Raw genomic sequence first — 20,581 nt, forward strand, 5'->3', positions numbered from 1 at the left:
AATGTGTGAATTTGCCAAAATGTTGAAATATGCCTTTAAGTTGATACATGTTTACTGAGCCTTTCATCTGATGCACACAGTTGTTATTCACCTAACAGGTGCTTCTCTCCTGTTTTCCTCAGATCTGACTTTGATGTGCTGCACCTATTAAGGCATGAAATAAGTCGCCCATGTGTGGTACAGAGAGTCAGAGCAGTCTCATTTCAGCGTGCCCCTGTTAAGGACCCCCCTGGTGGCCACACCGCCGATTCACAGGACATGTACGGCAGTGCCAGAGCTGTAGGCCATATAGAGAGCAGCCCCGCACGGTCCCCGCGCCTGCCAAGGTCCCCCAGACTGGGCCATCGGAGGGCCAACAGCGGGGGCGGGGGTGGTGCGGGGGGCAAGACGCTCTCCATGGAGAACATCCAGTCCCTCAACGCCGCCTACGCCACTTCAGGGCCCATGTACCTGAGTGACCACGAGGGCGTGGGCTCCACTGCCACCTACCCCAAAGGCACTATGACTCTGGGTCGCGCCACCAGCCGGGCCATGTACGGGGGCCGCGTCACAGCCATGGGCAGCAGCCCCAACATCGCTTCAGTGGGGCTGCCCCACGCTGACCTTCTGTCTTACAGTGACCTGGGCTCCCTCTCCATGCTGCACCACCACCACCACCACCAGGGGGTGCCCTCTGCCCTGCTGAGGCAGGCGGTGCGGGGCAGTGGGGGGGAGCTGCTGGAGATGCAGGCCCAGCTCAGGGACATGCAGAGGGAGAATGAACTGCTGCGTAGAGAGCTTGACCTGAAGGACAGTAAGTTGGGCTCCTCCACCAACAGCATCAAGAGCTTCTGGAGCCCCGAGCTGAAGAAGGAGAGGATCATGAGGAAAGAGGAGGCGGCACGCACGTCCATCCTTAAAGAGCAGATGAGAGTCACTCACGAGGAGAACCAGGTGAGAGCCGCCCTCCGAGGTAATCCACTCATTACTGCAGTAGATATCAGTTGCTGCTAGTTTGCTGTCTTTCTTTCTTTCTTTTCTTTTTTTTTTATCAACATTTTATTTCAATTTTCAAGTTAGAAGAAAATAACATGGGTGAATAATACCAAGGCACAGGCGGGGCTGTACATATAGACAATACACATTACTCAAAAAGACACTGACAGACAAGACGCACACAGAAAATAAAATAACTTTAAAGTACATTAAAAAAAAGGTTAAAGAATGTATGTATGTATGTATGTATAAAAAAAAAGTACTAATGCAAAGGCATTAGCAACTCGCCAACATTATAGCCGCCCAAGGTACAAGAGAGGAAGAAAAAAAAAAAAAAAAAAAAAAAAATATATATATATATATATATATATATATATGTACAGTATATAGACATATATACACATACTGTATGTGTATACACATTCTGATGTAATGCAGCTCTGTAATCACAGTTATAGATATATATTCTTTTGATTACATTGCCCGTAAGTATTGTTTATTTCGATCTGTGCCTCTGCCTTCACCATTCCTTTCTCTGCAATAGACCACTGTCATCCCCAGTCCAAGAAATCAGAGAATTACTGCAGTCAGTCATGTCTTTCAGTACTTGTGGAAACCTTTCTGGACAGAGTTCTTTTGTGTGCATAAATATTTAACACACACACTCTCCTCGCCCAGGACTCCAGTATCGAATCAATGTCAGAGAGACCACTTGAGCCACAGGAAATACTGAACCCTTTCATCTTGTTTTCTATAATTTAGTTTTTGAAATCTGTGCTAATATGCCGAGCCACCAGGCCCGTAGGAAACCACCGCACACAGTTTTTAACCCTGCCAACCGGCTCTCATTGGTTTATCGACCCGGAGTGGAAAAGGCACGACGACGCTGCCAACGGGTGAATTGTAGCTTCCGTGTAAAGTTTGGCCACAGCGACTCTGTATTCCGCTTTATTTGATCAGATTGTCTTTATCAGATGGACGATAGAGAGATTGCTTGCCCCGTCGTGGGGGGGTTTTAGTCATGGCCCAGTTAAATCAGTTACTGACAAGAGTAGGCACAGGGCCCAGAGACAAATGTCAAGGACACTTAAACACTCAATGTTTGTCTTGGTCTCTATCTCTGTCTCTCTCCTTTCCCACCCTCTCTCCTTCACTTAGTCTGACTTTGAGCATCTCTCTCTGTCCACCTCTGTTTATCTCCTCTCTATTTCCACTTCCATGCAACAGGGAACATCTCTCTCAGTCTATTCATTTTGATAATCCTCATGTTTGACCTCAGTCGCAGTTACATTTTCCTCTTCAAAACCGAGAAACAAATTCCATCATCTCCGGAAATGTCCAGCATGTAGGCTGAGAGCCAACAGCTCGCTGACTCATGGTGCAGTCCAGACGTTTGCATATAAAACACCTTTTTTTTTTGCTTTAGTTTGATGTTTCCTCTGCGAGCCAAAGTGCACAACACACTCAGATAGATTGTGGAACAGGTCAACGTATTGCTGGAGTGGCTGGATGAAAAGTCCACAGTGAGACGGGGCTGTGGGATGATGCAGCAAATTAAACAACGCCTCCAGCAACATAAAGGAATTTTACCAGCTGGTCGTGGTCTCCGTGCCAGTCCGTCTACGTTTTCCCCCGTCCGTCCAGCTGAGTGATGCTGTCGGACACACGGTAGGCAGAAGGCCACTCATTACTCAAGGCGGCGCACGCTGTCACTCCACCTCCTCAAGGTCATAGCCGGATGCTATTAGCGTGACCCTTAGATGAGAGCGGTCTGCGGACGTCTGCCCGGATGTGGGTTTATGGACATCCCCCCATCTGAAATGCAGGTTTTTCACTTGAGAGTTTAAAGAGGCTGCAGTTCAGTTTCCCCCAGCCCGTCCCTGAGGCAGTCCCTCGCTGGGAAGCATGTCAAGCTCTCCGCCTCACAATCGGGTGGTGGCGATCCCTAGAGGGGAAGCAAAGGTACTTTGATTCTCTTCTATCTTTATGATTCATGAAAATGTGTAAAGGACAGTGTTGTGGAGAAGAATGTGCCTATTGAAGCTGCCACTGACAGGACCCAGGCCATTCATCATTTCACTTATTTCTTATGCTCTGTGCGATTAAATACTCAGCACGGATCCTCGTGTACAGTGTATTTTTAGCCCGGCTTCATACACTGTAGGAGCTGAATGTGTCCAGCTGAATGTGAAAGCTGTGGGCTTTTATGCTTTTATGCTCGACACAAAGATTTTTTTTTATTTTTTTTTTATCCACAGCCTTGTCCATCAGTGTTCGCTCTGACTCCACGCTGAATGATATTTATATCCCTCCTGGTAGGGTTCATTAATGAAGTATGTCAGCTAATAAAAGGCAGATGTGCCTTGTTACTATAATTGGTCTTTTCTGTCTTGATTTCTGGGGCTGTGAGGCATCCTTACGTAAGCGTACACTTACGGTGGGATGGTTTGGTCACGCCCATCGGGCCGGTTGAGAGTCTGACTGAGGAGCAAATTGCCTCATTAATAATGGAGTAATTTCAGGCCAGTCATTAACTCTGTCTTGTAGCACCCTTTGCAATTGCATCAGGTGCCTCGGGCCTCTATTAGCTTGAGCAAATGCCATGCATTATTTATCATGTGAAAATTTTTTTAAAAATCAGGGAATTATACACTGCCTTTTTGATGCCACGTTTTAGGAAAAGACTAAAGCATTGGAGTGTGTTCTGCAAAGCTCACGTTCCACTGTGAGCGAAATACCAACAACTGCCCGCGGAGCTTTAATCAAGACGGTCATGTCATCACTGTAGGGATGATTAGCCCCAGACTGTTGTGTGTGTGCTGCATTTTTGAATGTACTTTAAAATTGTCCTGAACCGTTTGACTTGAATTCAGTGGAATTTTTTTGTCGTGCTGAAGCTTGGACACGAGCTGCTAGAGGCGAGTGTGTGAGCTAGAGCGTACCATATCTGACTGAGTCATGACCACTGCTGTTCAGCCGCCCAGTCAGCCTTCATCAACGCAATCCCCAAAATGGAGGCTGAGCTTCTGAGCTCACGCTGCCTCGTTCTGTGTCTGCGCCTCAGACATTTTCATCCTTTACCATAAACTGCTGATCGTCACACGTCACCGCACCGTCAAAGTGTGGACACGTGGACGCGGTGGGGGGGGGGCGTGGTGTCTAAACCAAAGTGCTGTGGGTTGGGATTACAGTATGTGGAGCTGCAGCACACATGTGAATATACAGTACATGCCATACAGTCTGTGGTGTGTGTACTGTGTGTGTGGATGGAGATGTTTGCATTTTTTGATTAGCAGTTTTCTTCCTTTGTAGTCACGCCAGCTGCTAATGTGTGCAGAGGTTTAGTCATCACCAGCAGGCTGGGTTGTGTGGGAGAGGTATTGTCACAATCGTTTGCACATGTGCTTCGCATACAGGCGTTTGGCTTCGTGCGGGCCCAGGCATAATGAGCAGACATATTGACGTTTTCAGTGATGCCGTGACACGGGCAGCTCACGTGGACGCAGGAAGTATCTTTTTTTCTCTCTCTCTCTCTTTATTGCAAACAAATTAATTTACAAACTAGTCAGGAAAGTAGGAGATTTCTGCAAAAACGTATAGCAGAGATGGAACGATGAATACAATTAAATACATAAACAAAACATGAGATATAAGGGCATGAAATCAAATAAACAGACACAAATAAATAAATGCGTAAATAAAATGAAATAAAATTTAAAGAACTACCTACATCTAAAGTATAGTAAATACATTAGGATTAAAGGGTTGACTTAATAATTGTTACGCTTTATTAGTCAGATCATTTTTGAACACTGAATAGAAGTCTTTGGCAAGTTTGGATTTGATACATTTAGGGACTTAAAGAGGAACTATGCAAGTCTGGTCACTTTTCCTCTGTTTTGCTAACCCTCCTCCTGGCCATGTGCATTTGTTTACAACGAAGCCAGCGAGAAATCAATCAAGCAGTAAATAACGTATGATGTTACAATGTGCATATTTGTGTAGTTTAATCCGTCAGAGATTACGGGTTACGGGGGCGTTTGTGTCACGATGCGCAGAGACAAGAGCTAGGACGCCGGGGCGGCGGCACTGATCTTACAAGGTTGGTTTTCAGCCCAGAGATGCAATAAGTGACACGCGCGTGGAAGGCAGAGAGCCTCCATTCTCCCTCGTAACAAGTTAAGCCATTTATTAAACCATCACAATTACTCCAAAGTTGTTTAATTAAGGTACAAATGTTGCATAGTTGAGATACAAATCCTGCATAGTTCCTCTTTAACATAAAGGTGAAATTCATTTAAAAAGCATGTGAAGACGGGTGGGGTTTTTAGATATTTGTCTTTATGAATAAAGAATTTGGCTATGATTAGTAAAACATTTATCATTAAGTCCAATTGTTTGTCTTTTAAAATAACACCAAAAGTAATGTATGTCAGGCATTGCTGCATTTTTTCTTTTTAACCAATCTGAAAATAATTTCCAGAATAGCTGGGTTTGAGAGCATGTAATAAAGAGGTGCTGTGTTGTTTCAATGTCACCTTTATAGAATCAGAAAACACATTTGTTGCTTTCAAATCCAAATCTTAGTCTTAAAAATTCACTAGATGGGTAAAAATCACTCATTATTTTGTAACGGATTTCTTTTGTTATGGGTGAAACTGGGTGTTTAAAAAATTCACTCTCAGCACACAATTTAGATACTGCAAGTTGATCAAATGTATTCTTAATTTGATTTCTATCAGCTTGAGGAGGGTACACAGGAAGTATCATGTGAACAAACCGCTGCGAGCAACCCCCAACACCTCCATACTGTATACAGTATCTGAGCGCATAAGATGGCCGCTGCTCCACCCAGAGGACAGGAGGGTGGCGGAAATGAGGAGTCTCCCTCTCCTCACTTCAGCTCAACAAGATGAGATGAGAAGCAGGGAGACATTTACGGAGAGCAAAGGCTGGTGAGATGAAGGTGGGAGTGGAGGGAGGAAGAACAAAGCAAAGGGGATGAGACGTGTTCCAGTCCGCTGCTGTCTCCCTCCTCCAGAGCTGCGCAGGTTTAGATGAGATAAGAGCAGCGCCGCCAGTGCAGAGATGTCCGTCTTAACAAGTGAAGTAAGAATCCAACGGTGAAGATATGTTCTTCTTAATTGGACAAGAAAGAGGTTTTCATTCAACGTCATTTCCACTGTAGTTTTACGTCTTTTTAGAAAACAGAACTAAAACATCGCAGAATAATGTAGATAACATCATTTAAGTGTCTCATCTTAAATGATCAGTGTTCTGCATAACTTTTTGTTTTGTTTTGTTTTTTGGGGGGCTTTCGAGTCAAAAGAGAGACAGGAAATGGGGGAAAAGGAAAGGACCGCTCGATGCGGGATTCGAATCGGGGCCGTCTGCAGTGAGGACTGTAACCTCAACACATGGGTCGGGTGCTCTACCAGCTGAGCAGTGTTCGGCATAACTAATTACTTTAAAAAAGTAATAAAGTAATTAGTGGGGCGGTGTTTAGCTCAGTTGGCCTCATGCTGGCGGACCACTTGTTTACATAGAGGCTTGTTTGTCCCGTTACATGCAGCGTCTGTTGTCTGTCTGACGTCTGCCCGATTTCATGTGAATGCAACACAACACATGCTAGATGGGGGTAATTCCTACATATTATACCTTTAACCTCCCGTTTATCTGGAACTAACCAACTTACTCAGTATCTCTCTGCAACCCAAATGGCTTTTTTCTGACTAGTTGATGGACTGAAAAAACTGTATAGGGTATATTGGAGAGGCAAAAAGTTTGCTCTATGGTTATACAATTATGATCACGTACACATGTTTATCCAGACAGTTCAGAGTACAGAGTATGTCTGGAAATTAATCATATGATGTTAAAGCAGAAGTAAGCGGAATGTTTGTGTTAATATAAGTCTTAAATAGTTATATCTTCCGACAGCAATCACTTACATAGAGTGTTTGGTCTGAAACACGGGTCTGTCAGTCACTCTGCTCTGCTGTAAGCCGAGGAGAAAACTTTCCTTGTATCCTACAACCTTTATCCAATGAAGAGAGAGAACGGCATAAAGGGGCGGTCCTCTCTGTGTGTGCAGCCAAGGGATGCGCGTGAATGTGGTGACGTAGGGACGAGGGCGGGGACTGCTAACTCCATCTGCTGACAGGAAGTTAGCCAAAACGACCGGATCGCTAACTTCTGCTTTAAGCATTATTTGCCTAAGAGGTACATGCTTATTTGTTTAATTAAAACAGTTTGTCTATAAAGAACAGAATCGATTATAGAATTGTTACACAACACAAAAAAGAAAAAACTAATTTCCCATTACATATATAAGGTACACCCTAACAGGAGTATTACTTTATGACAGGACTTGTTGAGTCAAGTAATGGCGCATTTTATTGTCAGTAACGGTAACAGCGTTATAACGGGGGAAACCGTAACTTTTTTGATTCCTTGTTACTGAAAAAAGTAGCGGCATTAGTAATGGTGTTATTCCCATCACTGTAAATGATAATGTTTTAACGTGTAGGACTGAGATTTCTTTTGTAGAAAGTCACACATGCAGTGAAAGAGAAGCCAAAGTACTCTTACATAGAAGGAGAGTGGGTGTTTGACTGCAGCCTTATTTGAGCTGTGTGTCATGTTTGCAGTATTGAACTCCACAGAAATAGAGCAGTTTATGTAACGTCTTGTTAAGGATCATTGTCCACGTTGTTCCTCTGGTGTTGGAGAGCTCAGTGACTCTCCACTGTCTCAGTGACCTGCTGACACCTGCTCAGATCAGACACAATACGCCCTGGAGCAAAGGGTATTTACTCAGGGTGTTGTTTAGAATCAACAGCCGTGTGACAGTGGTTTAATGATTTCTATTTGAATGGTTCATTAATTGGTACTGACAGTCAGACTGTTTGTCTTTGTGTAAAATCACTGTGAAATGATACTTCACCTCATCACCCTGCAGCTGTGAATCGCTGCAGGGCGATGATGAGTATTTTTCATTAGCGTGAAGTGACAGATTTAATGCATCGTATTAAATCACATAGCTGGGATCCATAGTGCCACTGCCCAACAAATGAATAGCTGCTAATGCAGCCTGTGTTGTCCTCTCAGATATAACATAGAGGCTGACAACAGTCGGAGAGAGCAAAGATGTTTACATTTTCACTTTGTGGTTAAATATCTCGACGCCTAGTTTTTAGATTGCCCTGATAATTAGTACAGACATTTGCAACCTGCTCGGGAGGAATTGAATTAAAGTTGCTGTTGATCTCTATGGATCCAGTACCATCATCAGATCAGAATGTCACTTTGTCTTCAGTTTGCAACAAAATATTTGCGTAACTCATCACATTCCCATCAGCCACTGCTGTAATTAGTAAATGCTAGCAAGCTAACACACTGAACTGAGATGGTGACTATGGTGAACCATAGATGGCTTACATTTTCATATAGTCATTGTTGTGAATGAATTTCTTTTAGACTTAGTGCTGGAAATGCTGCAATGAAACTCTTTGTGTGTGTGTGTGTGTGTGTGTGTGTGTGTGTGTGTGTGTGTGTGTGTGTGTGTGTGTGTGTGTGTGTGTGTGTGTGTGTGTGTGTGTGTGTGTGTGTGTGTGTGTGTGTGTGTGTGTGTGTGTGTGTGTGCGTGCGTGCGCACATATAATACCATCAGTCACTTTGACACTGAGTAAATGAAAGAAAGTCTAGCTCCAGAAATCTGCCCTAGTAAGTCCTATAGTCAGATAATAAACAGAGGTATAAATAAAAGATATTAGAAAAAGCCTTCTGCACAGAAGCACTGTAAAGAACATATACATGTATATTCAGAATGCAGTATAATATTACTTAACTCATGCACGGGTACCTGTCCTGACTCTCAGATTTCTGCATTCACAGTCTTTGCTGCTTTGTTTCAGCAGAGTGGAGATGGATAAATGCCACGTGTGCTGGCAGGTCTAATTGTATATTGTCAGCCATCACGACATGCAACACAGACATTAAGAATACGGTGAGCAATAGGCCTCTGACTCAGCGCTTTCAAGCTGTCCATCTGACACAAACACCCACTCTTTGCAACACACATACGCATATACAGTAGGCTACACTGCACATGTAGCTGCTGGGGCCTGTGGCACCTGATAAAAGATCCGAACGTCACCGGAGCAGTTTCAACGGTTCTAATTTCCCATTGCAAAACACATTTGTAGTCATGGCAACAGAGTAGTAGGAATCTTGTGGTCCGTTGGTCGCACCGGCACTTTCCTTCAGACTGAAATATCTCAACAGCTACTGGATGAATTGCTATGAAATACAGACAATTCATTCACGTCCCCTGAGGCGAACAGTCAGTCTCCTGACACAAAGACGGAGACAGTTTTGATTTTTTGTCAAATGTCTCACTTGGATAGGTGTGATGATGAATGGACTGCAGTTCCCCTGTGGAGTTCATGGTGACCAGAGGATAAATCGAAACAACTTTGTCTCTCTTGTGTCAAAAGTTTTGTTTACCAGTGAAATTAAGCAGATCATTGATGGATGGCCAAAACATTTCGCTCAGTCATTCTGGGCCCCATAATAATAAATAATGATTAAAAAAAACGTACTTAAGTGATCCCCTCATCCTCATTAGAGGGTGGATTTCCATGTAATTTGACGCATCAATGTCCCCATCATGGTGAATTGTAACGGTTTTAGTGATTCTTTAATTTTCCTCTAGTGCCACCTTTAGGTCAAACATTAAATGTCAGTTTTGATTTAAGACCAAGTAATGTGCAAACTAATGACATTCCCGTCTGTCTCGGCTGCACTTTGTGTTAACTGCTAATTAACAAATGTCAACACTCTAATGAGAGGGTGAACTTTACAAGCATTACGGTTTCTTAACATAAAGTTAAACCACACAGAGAAGAGAAACTGCTCATCTTGTGAAAAATCAAACATGTAGCACGCCGCCGGCTTTATAATTAACCTGCATGTAAGCTTATTGGACTTTTTGCGTCTTGAGCTTTTAGGGAGACGAAGGTAAAACAAGCTCCTTGTCTACTGTAGCTCTCAGAAGGATCTTGTGTTTCTGCACAAAAGGATTTTTGACATCCTGTTACTCCTGGCTGCCCCAGGTGTCAGTCAGAAGGGGGGGGGGGGGGACTGCAGCTCAACATCTCTGCCTGACTCCTGAAACCCCTGGAAGCTCATTTTCCGGACGTGCAGCGGAAGCGAAGCCTTTCCTGTAAGGTTTGGTGACCACAGCTCCAAGTATCTGCTGAGTCATGACTGACTCACAGGAACTGGTACTAATTTTTTTTTTTTTTTTGCTGTAGATGACGGGGGATGCAGGAGGACTGGCCATATAGACCCTTTAACCCACAGTGCAATTATGCAAATGGAATCAGTGGAGTGCCTCCTGCAGTTTAGTTCCAAGACAGCAGGTTATTGATCAGGGCAGAGCACTGATGAGAAAGGCAGAGGGAGCAGTGTCAGGAACAAACAGGGGAGCAGCTCTGATATTTTCAGGGAGTTACTACTGACATGCTCATAACTCATGAAGGAAACCAGCTATTACTCATTTTGATTGGTTAACCCCACCACAGCAATATCACATGCATTAAATAATGGTTGAGAAGTAGTATTTTATACCCACAGCTAATAAATGATTCTTTATGAAAGGATTACACCACACCCTAACCCATCCTTATTGTGCTGTCGTTGATTTACGCCTCTGACAGTGTGCAGATCCTGTCCATCTGTATTTCTAGTAATTACGTGCTGTGTTTGATAGTGTTAGATGTGAGTAAGCGATAGCACGGTGCATGCAAACGAATGTAAATTATACTCATTACACTCATACGGTGTGAATTTGAGATGTATGAAGCGGTTTCTGTTGCTGGACCGAATGCCACTGACTCACTCAAGGGAGTGTGACAAAAACTGTTGAAGATGGCAGCGCTCCTGCAGTCAGCTGGAGATCCATCAGGTCCATGGTGCTAGTGCAAACACTGCCCTCCTGTGGCTGGAAGAGTACACTGTCACAGTGTGAGGCCAGGGATGTTAGAGGGATGGAGAACAGATTCAGCTTTTTGATCTGGTGTCGGCCCTTTAAAGGGGACACATTATGGAAATATCACTTTTTGAAGGCTCTTTAACATATATTTGGGTCTTTGTCTTGCCTTCCAGCCCCCAATATGTGAGAATTGACAAAAAAAAATCTGTAATGTTCAGGCTCCCTAGGTTGAAATGCACGTGGTTTTACGAGCTGTTCCCTCAGTTGTCTTCAAGTGATGTAATCGGGATTCGAATTTGCATAACTCCACCCCTACCTGGGGCCAGTAGAAGGGGGCGGGGCAAGCAGTGGCTCATTTGCGTTTAAAGGGACAGGCACTGAAACCAGCCGTTCTGAACAGGGCTGTTTTGAGAGGATGAAAAGAGCTGTGATGTTTGATCGTTGGGGGATTTTGACCAAAGCATGTCACAGACATGTCTTTAAGACACCTGGGAAATTTGTAGAAAGGGGGCATAATATGTCTCCTTTAATAAAGTTTCAGATTTACAGTAATACTCAGTATTAATAGTGTCAGCAGGTCAGAGCTGCCACTGATGACTAGTTTCATATGCTGCTAGTTTTTTTCTTCTTTTAAAAAAAAAAAAGTTTATTAACCATTTCATCTGTAAATGTCAGAAAGTAGTGAACCAGTTAGGCCAATTAAAACGTTTCTAAAGATGAACACATCAGAGCAGCGGTCAGGTGTTGTTGTTTTTTGTGTTGTTGCTGTTTTGGTATGTTGATGTGAGTTTGTTCTGTCTGGTTACTGTGTACTGGTGTGAAATAAAACACACAAAAAAGATACTCAGATTCCTCTCACATAAGACACAGAGAATCAGCTCATATTCACACTGCATAACAAGTGATCAGCTGATAAGTCAGCTTTTTCATTCTCATCATTATCTGATCACCACTAAACTATCACTATTTTTCTTTCTTTAAATTGTAATGTCACCATCAGAGATCAGTAAAGATAAGACTATGGTGATGGATTGGATTGGAGCCATTTTGCAGCCATTTCAAAGCGTTTTCCTCATCTCTCTCCAGAAAGGTCATCTTGATAAAGTCATATTTTGTCTGAAGCTGTATCGACTTCTCTCCCAGGAGACATTTTGACTTGTCGTAGCAGGAACAGCACCGGTAAACTAATTTTGTTAATAATGGCTCCGTTCTATCAGGTGACTCAGAGAGCCAGCATGTAAAAATACCTGAAAAGACCCTGGAACAAGCTCACCTGAATGGAAAGCGATCGTGATTAAAATGATGCATTCAGATGTCAGATGCACACAATGCTTGTCATTATCATTTGATTTGTCATCGCTTGAACGAAAAAGAAAAAAAAAAGATGCATTCTGCCTGTGCTTTTGTTGCTATGAAAAGCCAAAGTGTCTGCTGCGAGAGAGGTCTGTTGTGACTGGGATGTGCTGACTAAAGGGCTGAGGGGTTGATAAACATGCAGCTGGACAGACGCTGATGAGTGGCTCTGATTTGAAACTCTGGCTGGTTTGTGTTGATCATCCGTCTCTGTTGCATCATGCTCTGACGCTCTGTTTTTTACCATACATTTGTTTTTTCTGTTCATTCTGCCCATGCTCTGCAGCTGCTGGATGCCAGGAGAACCAAGGTTTGTCCCTATGTTTGCACCACTTCCCTGCGTGCACAACATAGAGTCACCTTCAGTGTGGCGTGTATTTTTTCAGACACCTGGCAATCCCTTTGCACCATACAACCTCCTTTCCTATGAATCCCGTAACCTCCAATAGGAAGTGAGATATCTGCAGCGGTTCGATCTACCCTCCTTGTCCCGTGACTCCTCATATGTTTCCCCATAAACTCCATAGAGGGGGGGGGGTTAATAAGGGTTCCAAATGTGTCTGGTTTTCCATCTCCCTGTAGCACCACAAACCCCAGACTGCCTGTGAAGTTGATTTCAGTGTAAGAAACTGTTTCTTCTCCTTCATATCCAGACTGGGCCATTTTCTGGACTTGGATTGATTGGTCTGTTTTTCTCAGGGAAAATGTCAGCAGGCAAACTGAGCCTGAGCCTCGACAGAAACTGGCCCTTTGGCCCCAAACTTTATTCCCCTTTAATCTGGAATTCAACACAAAAAGAGAAATAATGAATCATATCCATTTTACTTTATTAAATCCCAGACAAACGCAAATTCAGACCTGTACAGCTGTGGTCAGAATATGACTGTTTCCTCTCAGTGTGTGAATCCTGAAGGTCCAATTTTCAATATTTCATATTTTTAGCTGTCCACATCCACCAGTGGTAACGGCTCATTATTATCTGACGCTTGCTATTTGTATCCAGGCCTCTCAGATTGAGTGTCAGAGAGCAAAGACCTCTGCTGCGCTGCAGGAAGGCATCAGGGGGGGTTCTCTGCTTTGATTAAGTTTACAGCTCCCATTCATTCTGCTGTGTTTATTGGTGTAAAAACAGAGCAACGGCTGTAATTTAGTGTAATCCTTGTTTTTTTTTCTACTAGTAGGAAAATTCATTGCATTCAAATTGTATTTAAAGAAAAGGATCTATTTTTCCTCACACATGATAGAGTTTGACAGAATCAGTCATGAACTGTCTCTGTGCTTCTCAAGATATCCCAAGGTAAGTCAAGTATTCCCCATCTTTGACCCACTGTTGCATTTCTCCACAGAACCACAGTGTGCAACAGCATTTCAGCAGTGTGTGTCGATGTGTGGTTACCCTCATGTGTCGTGTAATCAAAGACAGACTTTTGCGCGTTTGTTCCTAAAATCAGTAATTGTTTAGTCTCTGTCTGTTTGCTTATGGGTCAATCAGCATCTCCAGATGACCATCCAGGCCCTGCAGGACGAGCTGCGCACACAGCGAGACCTGAACCACCTGCTGCAGCAGGAGGGCGGCAACCGCTCCGCCTCCGATCACTTCACCACCATCGAGCTGACGGAGGAGAACTTCCGTCGGCTGCAGGCCGAGCACGACCGACAGGCCAAGGAGCTCTTCCTGCTGCGGAAGACGCTGGAGGAGATGGAGCTGAGGATCGAGACCCAGAAGCAGACGCTGGGCGCCAGAGACGAGTCCATCAAGAAGCTGCTGGAGATGCTGCAGAGCAAAGGGCTGCCGCCGGGGCCGGGCAGGGCGTCAGAGGAGGAGGAGCAGGAAAGAGCCAGGCGCATCGCCGAGGCGGAGGCCCAGCTGGGACACCTGGAGGTCATCCTGGACCAAAAGGAGAAGGAGAACATCCATCTGCGAGAGGTATCCTGTGACCAAGGTTATCTGGAAAGAAATACATGAGATCCAGGGTGGGAGAGTTCAGACTGCCTGCTTTATATTTTGCCATCACTAGAGGGCAGCACAGTAGAGTGTTACCAAATCCATATGCTCTGCTTTGCTGCTAAATTGTAGCATATTGATTATGTAATGGATGACTGTTTATGCATTTTTGTTTTTTTTGTCTCTTCAGTCTTTTAAGTCCCTGCTTTCAGTTGAGCTGACATAGACTCTGCTGCACATGTGTCAGATAATAATGTGTGTTTTCTGTAAGGAGCTGCACAGAAGGAATCAGCTGCATCAGGATCCAAGCAAAACCAAGGCCCTGCAGACCATCATAGAGATGAAAGTAAGAACCTGACTCACCATGTACAGCCTGACCACAGCCAAACACTACAGTCACAGTTGGAAAATATGTCTTTAAATAAATTTCCCTCACCCAGCTGCAGCAATTTCCATTTGTTATGTTACATATTGTGAAGGTAATTCCTCTGTAACTGTAACAAACAAAACTACACATGGACAGTTTATCTTAAAGGGATAGTTCAACATTTCGGCAAATTGGCCCATTGCCATAATCCCCATAGTTTTAGGAGTAGGTTTGTTACATCTAATTGTCGGTGCAAGCTGTTTTTAGACGGTGGAGCAGAGCTCAGAGCTACGCTACGGAGGCTAATGGAATTTCTTGGTTTCCCTCATCAAACTCATCAAATACACAATCCAACAACTCCAAAATGCACTCATGGACAAGTTGTGACCTGCACATTCACCACGCTATGAGATAATAACGGAACATTATGAGACAGAGATGTTTTTGACTGCTTGCCGAAAAACTTCCCCCGACGGGAACGCGCATCAGCAATTTCGCATGAATTTATCTTGAAAACAACTCTGTGTCGTAACGTTTCCTTATTATCTCATAGCGTGGTGAATGTGCAGGTCACAACTTGTCCATGAGAGTGTTTTGGAGTTTTTGGATTGTGTATTTGATGAGTTTGATGAGGGAAACCAAGAAATCCCATTAGCCTCCATAGCGTAGCTCTGAGCAGCTCGAGGCTCTGCTCCGCCATTCTAAAAACAGCTTGCACCAACAATTAAAGGTAACGAACCTACTCCTAAAACTATAGGGATTATGGCAATGGGCCAGCTTGCCAAAATGTTGAACTATCCCTTTGAATAAGATGTTTATGCATTAATATATGTTTGAGTCACTGCTGCATGTCTAAACTGAGGCCTACACCAGTGTTTTGTATGTGTGTGTTCTACAGACTCTATTGTTGTCATTGTGATCCACAGCAGCTGAGTCAATAGTCAACACACCACACCACCCCTCTATCTCCCTGTCTCACAACACAGACGTGCAGACACACTGTGCATCAGCTCACACAGCAGTTTGTGTTCACATAAAAAAGAATCAATATGTAACTGTTCAACATTTGCACTGGCATCGCTCACCTTGGAGAGGTGCAGCAGCCGGTCGGGTGGAACTGCGACACGCTGGTTTCATGACAAGTGTGACAAATTAAATCATAAGGATTTATCCTGTCACATCACAGATGCTGGTTCTGTCATTTCAACCACAGTTTGTGCAGAGCTTCATTTAAAATGTGATGTTTCTTAAGATACATAACTAGAGCTGCAACTAACGATTATTTTCATTATTGATTAATCTGTTGATTATTTAAACGATTTATCAATTAGTTGTTTGGTCGATAAAATGTTAAAAAATGTTGAAAAATGTCAATCAGTGTTTCCCAAACCACAAGATGACGTCCTGAAATGTCTTGTTTTGTCCACAAACCAAAAGAGATACTCAATTTATTGTCATAAATGAACAAAGAAACCAGAGATATTCACATTTAAAGGGATAGTTCAACTTTATGGCAGATTGGCCCATTGCCATAATCCCTATAGTTTTAGGAGTAGGTTTGTTACCTTTAATTGTCAGTGCAAGTTTTTTTTAGAACGGCGGTGCAGAGCTGCGAGCTGCTCAGAGCTACACTACGGAGGCTAATGGGATTTCTTGGTTTCCCTCATCAAACTCATCAAATACACAATTCAAAAACTCCAAAATGCTCTCATGGACAAGTTGTGACCTGCACATTCACCACGCTATGAGATAATAACAGAATGTTACGAGACAGAGTTGTTCTCAAGGTAAATGCAGTGACTGCTTGACGAAGAAATGCCCCTGACGGGAATGCGCATCAGCTGTTTTGCATGAATTTATCTCGAATACAACTCATATTATCTCATAGCGTGGTCAATGATGAGGGAAACCAAGAAATCCCATGAGCTCCGTAGTGTAGCTCTGAGCAGCTCATGGCTCTGCTCCGCCGTTCTAAAAATAGCTTGCACCGTCAATTAAAGGTAACAAACCTACTGCCATGTCTATAGGGATTATGGCAATGGGCCAATTTGCCAAAATGTTGAACTATCCCTTTAAGCTGAAATCAGAGAATTTGGACTTTTTTTCTTTAAAAAAATACCCAAACCGATTATTTGATTATCAAAATAGTTGACTAATAATCGATTATTGTGCGATTAATCGATGAATTGCTGCAGCTCTACACATAACAGACAACACACCAGGCTGAATCATGTGATCATATGGTGCACAGGGTGGGTAGAGCTTTCTGTGTGATGGAAGCAGATTGTGCAGGTTTTAAACTGGCATCTTGGGGGGGGGAAAGCAGGTTGTGGAGGAATGTGTGTGTAATGCTTTTATGTAACTTCGAAGCTTCAGGGGTTTAAAGGAGATTTAAATATGAGGCAAACGTTCATTTTCAATGAGGAAGTGTTTAAGAAGATGGACTCGGATCACAGTTTCACACCAGCATCATCAGATGTGAACGGTTTCAGCTCCTCGGCTCAAGTTTATTTCATTTTACAGACATTAATATTCCATCTTGTGATGAAGACGTCACACTGTTTGCAGATATGAAATGCTTTATATTCAGTTCTTAGGATAATATTGTCTGCTCCAATCGGCACTTGTTGTACAGCAGCTGGATCTGGCGGCAGAGAGAAAGTCGGGCCATTCATCCAGCTACTGAACCCACTGTAGACACCCCCAGCCTCACTGCAGAGGCCTGACATCACTTCCTCAAAATAAATCATGACATCATCGCTGAGCTGACACAGCCCCTCTCAGCTCGGCTGGATCGGCGCGGTGCAGGCCCATGCAGCCCCCCCCCCCTCCGGTGTGGTTGTGTGTCGATTTGCATGCAGAGCGAGGGAAGACCCGCCTCCTCCTCCTCCTCCTCCTCCTCCTCCTGTGCAGGAAGACCCTGCATGCATCTCTCCTCTCTCCCTCTGCTGCGTCGATGCTGATGGAAGCACGAACAATCCTCCCTCCCTCTCGCCCCTCCATCCCTCCCCGCCCTCTCCTCCTCACTCACCAGAGACAGTGCACAGCTTATAGCCTGCCTGCTGCTACCATGGAAACAGGTGTGGTTGTTTATGACAGAGAGAGGCCAGTATGCAGGGAGATAGAGGGAAAGAGAGACACACAGAGGCAGGAAAAGAGAGATAAAGAGCCAGATTTACTGCCCAGGTCGATGTACCAGTGATCACATCATGTGGATGGAATAAACCCCCTCCCCTCCTCCTTTTTTGAAGGTATGGTGTCTTGTGTCTATCGCAGCGATGTTAGTTCACCGATGTTCGTCTCGTTAACACGGAGACTGAGGTGAGACGCAGCGGCAGGGCGCATGTACATGTACACCGTTCACGCATTGATGTCGACCCCTCAGATCCCTCTGCGATAGTCCATCACTCCTCATTACGATACATGTTCCTCTGCAGCGGGCTGCGACTGACCCCCGCCAGCGGCCATAAGTTCATAAGTTCAGAGCCACTCGGAGGAAAAGGAGGAGACGCTCCAAAAGAGAGAGAAAGACAGGAAGGAGCAAGGTCGCTCTGCGCTTTGCCGGAGAAGGGAGATGGACCATGGCTAATCTTAAAGACGTTGTATTATTTATTTAAAAAGCCGTGAAGCTAAAGCTGCGCTCGCAGTCGCAGTCCAGAGACTGGATCCTGCATCGATCTGCGAGCAACTACAGCGAAAGCTACAGCTTGTTACTTTTCTTTTCTTGCCCTCCTGTCGTTTTCTCTCCGGTCCTGGCCGATCCCTGCGTGCTGGATGTGCGCTCAGTATTTCCTAATGGTGATTAATCCTCTGAGCCGCTGCAAAGAGCTGGGTAGAAATCTTCAGATTTCACCGACAGATGCTGCAGTTGCTCTCAGATACACCAGAGAGCTTCTCCCGGCTTCTCTTTCTCTCACCGTATATCTCTCTGTCATTCTTTTTGTCTTTTACTCTCTCTAATTGTTTTTCTTCTGGGCTCTGGTTCAGGTTTATTTGCAGCATGCAACTTGTGGACATGCCGGCCAAGGTTTTGAGGTGTGTCTCCTCTGCGTGTTTGTTTGCAGGACACCAAAATCGCCTCTCTGGAGCGCAACATCCGCGATCTGGAGGATGAGATCCAAATGCTGAAAGCAAACGGCTTACTAAACACAGAGGACAGAGAGGAGGAGATCAAACAGATGGAGGTCTACAAGAATCACTCAAAGTTTATGAAGACCAAGGTAGATACCGTCTCTCCACTTTGCATGCACTTGTAGAAGTCCACATGCTGTGAGAACAGGCTGACAGAATCTGGAGAGAACACTAAATGCAGCTTATGAGTGACTTAAATGAGCTGGGGTTTTTTTAGTGTCATCAGCAAAGTGTCCTGCTGGCAACGACCTGAGATGCTTCTCTGCTGTTTTTCGAGAAGTGCTCAGTAACAAGAATACCAGAACAGGCTAAATCAGCAAGTACACGCTGTGGCTTGTAATAGAATACGCAACTTTTCCTTCATTAATTACATCTGAAAGGCCAGGACTTTATTAGTCTGCCGCCCACAGACGGTTCTGTGAGGTACATCATGTTCAGAGTGAGTTGGTGTTCACCTGCACAAAGTCAGAGTGATGGATCCGTTTTAATTCTAGTGACTTCACCTGTCAGTGTTTCTATCAGCACACACTCCCTGATGATATGAGAACTTGTGTTTTTTGATGGTGACACTGCCAAACTGTCAGCAGCACACCTGAAACCTGTGAGTGTGTCAAAGCGTGTGTGTGTGTGTGTGTGTTACCCTCGCCTTGAGCTTTGACTCTGTGTTTACAGTGTTGGGGAAACTCCATGTAGTTGAACTACATAGCTTACAAACTACAATTACAATTAAAACTACAATTTGCTGTAACTTGCTGGTAGTTAAACTACATTCATATTTTGTGCTGCGTCAAGTATTTCAACTACTTTTTGTGTCATTTTTTGTAGTTTAACTCAATTTACAAACTACAATTTTGGCCAATAACATGAAATATTTTTTATATAAAAAAAAGACCTACAGTATATCATATAAATTTAAGTTTACCATTGTTGTGTTCCAGAACTCTCTTTGAAAAAAGGCTTTAAAAAAGGCATGAATCCAGCGCTGCCTCTGATTGGCTGGCCCTGCCGTTCCTATGTTTTTTTTGTTTTTTTTCCCTCGATTTCATCAACTTTTTCTTTATTTTCATGGGTCTTCTTGGTGTGAAAGATAATTCAGGTCCTGTCATGGTTTTAAACATTGTTGTTCAAGACTCACTGATCTAGAATATGTCTACCTCTTTGTACTTTTTTTTTTTTTTTTTTTTTACATTTTTTGTTGACTGATTTACAAGTGGGTATTGGGGTAGTATTTTCATTTCTCTCTTTATATTAGCCAACATGTCTATGGTGAACCTACAGTATATTGACCAAAAATGTCAATTTTTTTTCTTTAAAATATAAAAGTGAGTTGAGAGGCATATTTGTGCTGGCATGTGAATTTGTTGTAGGCTATTATATTTTGTTTCATATACACCACATGTTGATTTAAATGAGTATAATGAATATAAGTTTTTTTAGCTGTAGGTTTAAACTACTGCTAGGCTCAACTACATGTAGTTTTACAAGCTGTGCAAACTAGCTAACTGTGTGTTTACATACGGCTCCTCATACAAGCCGACCAGCCGCAGAACAGCCACAGTTTTGTTATTCTATTTTTAGACTCTTTTCATCAATCATGAATAGAGATGATGTATAATATATGATGAATGCAGGGGGGGGTGGGGGGGTGGGGGGGTAGTCAGTCCCAAATGCATTTTTAATGAGAGAGATGTGTGTTGATGTGTTGTGTTTTCTCCCGCGCCCTCTGTTACACACGCGCGCCGCGGCGGTAAAACAATACAGCTAACGTAACGGGGCCGGGGCGGCGCCGCTGTCCCGTCTGTGTCACGTGTCG

The 20,581-nt window shown here is 43.8% G+C and overlaps 1 protein-coding gene across 1 annotated transcript in view; it reads left to right on the forward strand.

The window, feature by feature from the left end:
• Positions 1-258: 258 nt before the first annotated feature.
• Positions 259-20,581, forward strand: part of erc2 (ELKS/RAB6-interacting/CAST family member 2) — a gene marked incomplete at both ends in the record, with an annotated part of 42,307 nt that continues 21,984 nt past the window's right edge. The window contains 5 exons of the mRNA XM_083971601.1: positions 259-933; positions 12,612-12,635; positions 13,818-14,252; positions 14,542-14,616; positions 18,702-18,857. Of these exons, the coding sequence (XP_083827727.1) occupies positions 259-933; positions 12,612-12,635; positions 13,818-14,252; positions 14,542-14,616; positions 18,702-18,857 (1,365 nt within the window). The remainder of the gene's footprint in view (positions 934-12,611; positions 12,636-13,817; positions 14,253-14,541; positions 14,617-18,701; positions 18,858-20,581) is intronic.

The sequence above is a fragment of the Trachurus trachurus genome (assembly GCF_905171665.1).
Source record: "Trachurus trachurus genome assembly, chromosome: 5".
Lineage (NCBI taxonomy): Eukaryota > Metazoa > Chordata > Actinopteri > Carangiformes > Carangidae > Trachurus > Trachurus trachurus.